General features: G+C 29.7%; 1 protein-coding gene across 1 annotated transcript in view; it reads right to left on the reverse strand.

Annotated features, from left to right (window-relative positions):
- LOC107492491 (translocator protein homolog) overlaps nt 1-307 on the reverse strand; it is a gene marked incomplete in the record, with an annotated part of 988 nt that extends 681 nt beyond the window's left edge. The window contains 1 exon segment of the mRNA XM_016113521.3: nt 62-307. Within this exon segment, the coding sequence (XP_015969007.1) occupies nt 62-287 (226 nt within the window).
- Nucleotides 308-1,452: the final 1,145 nt, after the last annotated feature.

Consider the following 1,452-nt stretch of genomic DNA (forward strand, 5'->3'; position numbering starts at 1 on the left):
GGCAATCAGGAGTGACCTAAGACCGCGTTTGGCCATCGCCATTTTTTTGTCCCGTCTGGTTGTTGTTGTTGTTGTTCCTCCTCCTGCTTTGGTGTCTGCATCGTGTGTGACCCGGTGTTTGAGTTCTTGGGAAGCCATGGGAATGGAGGAAGAAGAAGAAGAAGAAGAGGAGCTTGAAAGAAACGAAGGAATATGGGAAAGGGGAGCGATTGGTTTTGGTTATAAGGTGAAGCGTGGAATTCTCTGGTGGGTGGAAGGCATAGAACAATGGCTTCAATGGGAACCATGCCGCGTGTTCTTGCATGCCCGTGATGTGGAAGTTTGTGACAGCGACACGTGGTGCCGACGTAATATTATCGATTATCCTTGATTAAAAAAAAGTAGAAACCAACAGCTGTTGTATGATGAGTCGATTGCGTTTGCCGACTAAACATCAAACACCATCATATATTCATATTATCCCTTTAGATTAATTTACTTCTTGCTGTATTATCAACAAACACTATTTAAATTTGTTACATTGCAATAGAGTTTTACACTTTGTTTGGATGAGATGCATTTGGAGGGAAAGAAAATGGGGGAGGAGAAAATAGATGGAAAAAGTGATTTTTCTTGGTTTGGATCAGAGGTGAAATTGGATGAAAAATACAAAAATACATGTGGGACTCAAGTTAAAGTTTTCTCCTCAAAGTAGCTAAGAAAACTAACATTGGAATGGTAACTTAAGTAAAAATATAAATTTATCCTTTCAATATAATTAAAAAAACATTAAAAAAATTTGTCTTTTAAAAACTAACAGAAAAATATTAATTAAAAAAAATTTATTATTAACAAAGATAATATATTAAAATTCTAAAATATAATTAGAATCATTTTTCTTGTTAAAAAATAATTTAAATACATTAATATATTATAATTTATATATAAAATAGATAAAAATGTTAATATAATTTTATATTTTTTTTATACTTTTTCTTTCATCTAAACAATTTTTTTTTAATTTTATTTTCATTTATTTTCTCTCCCTTCAAACAATATAAAAAAATAACTTTTTTTTCCATATTCTTTCTTTTTATTTTCTTTTTTTATTTTTCTTCTTTCATCCAAACAAAATGTTATAGAAATTTGCTATTAGTCCCGATAAAGAGAGGAGCTGGTGGAGACTGCGTCTCTTTACTACTCAAATAAGATTTTATTTATTTTTATGTTTAAAACTTAATTAAACTATGTCCTTTTAAACCCTAAATTCAATATAAACACTGACCGAAGATGCAAGCAAATCACTTATTTTATTTAATTCTTCTAGTTTCATGCTCGTCTTCACACATTAGTGACACTAATTTTTTGGATCATCATGCTATAAGTCATGTTTAGCATTACAAATCTCTTTTCTAGAGATAAGATTTTTAAAAATATAAATATAAAATATTTTTTATTTTATGAGTCATCTTT

This window comes from Arachis duranensis, chromosome 6 (assembly GCF_000817695.3).
Source record: "Arachis duranensis cultivar V14167 chromosome 6, aradu.V14167.gnm2.J7QH, whole genome shotgun sequence".
Lineage (NCBI taxonomy): Eukaryota > Viridiplantae > Streptophyta > Magnoliopsida > Fabales > Fabaceae > Arachis > Arachis duranensis.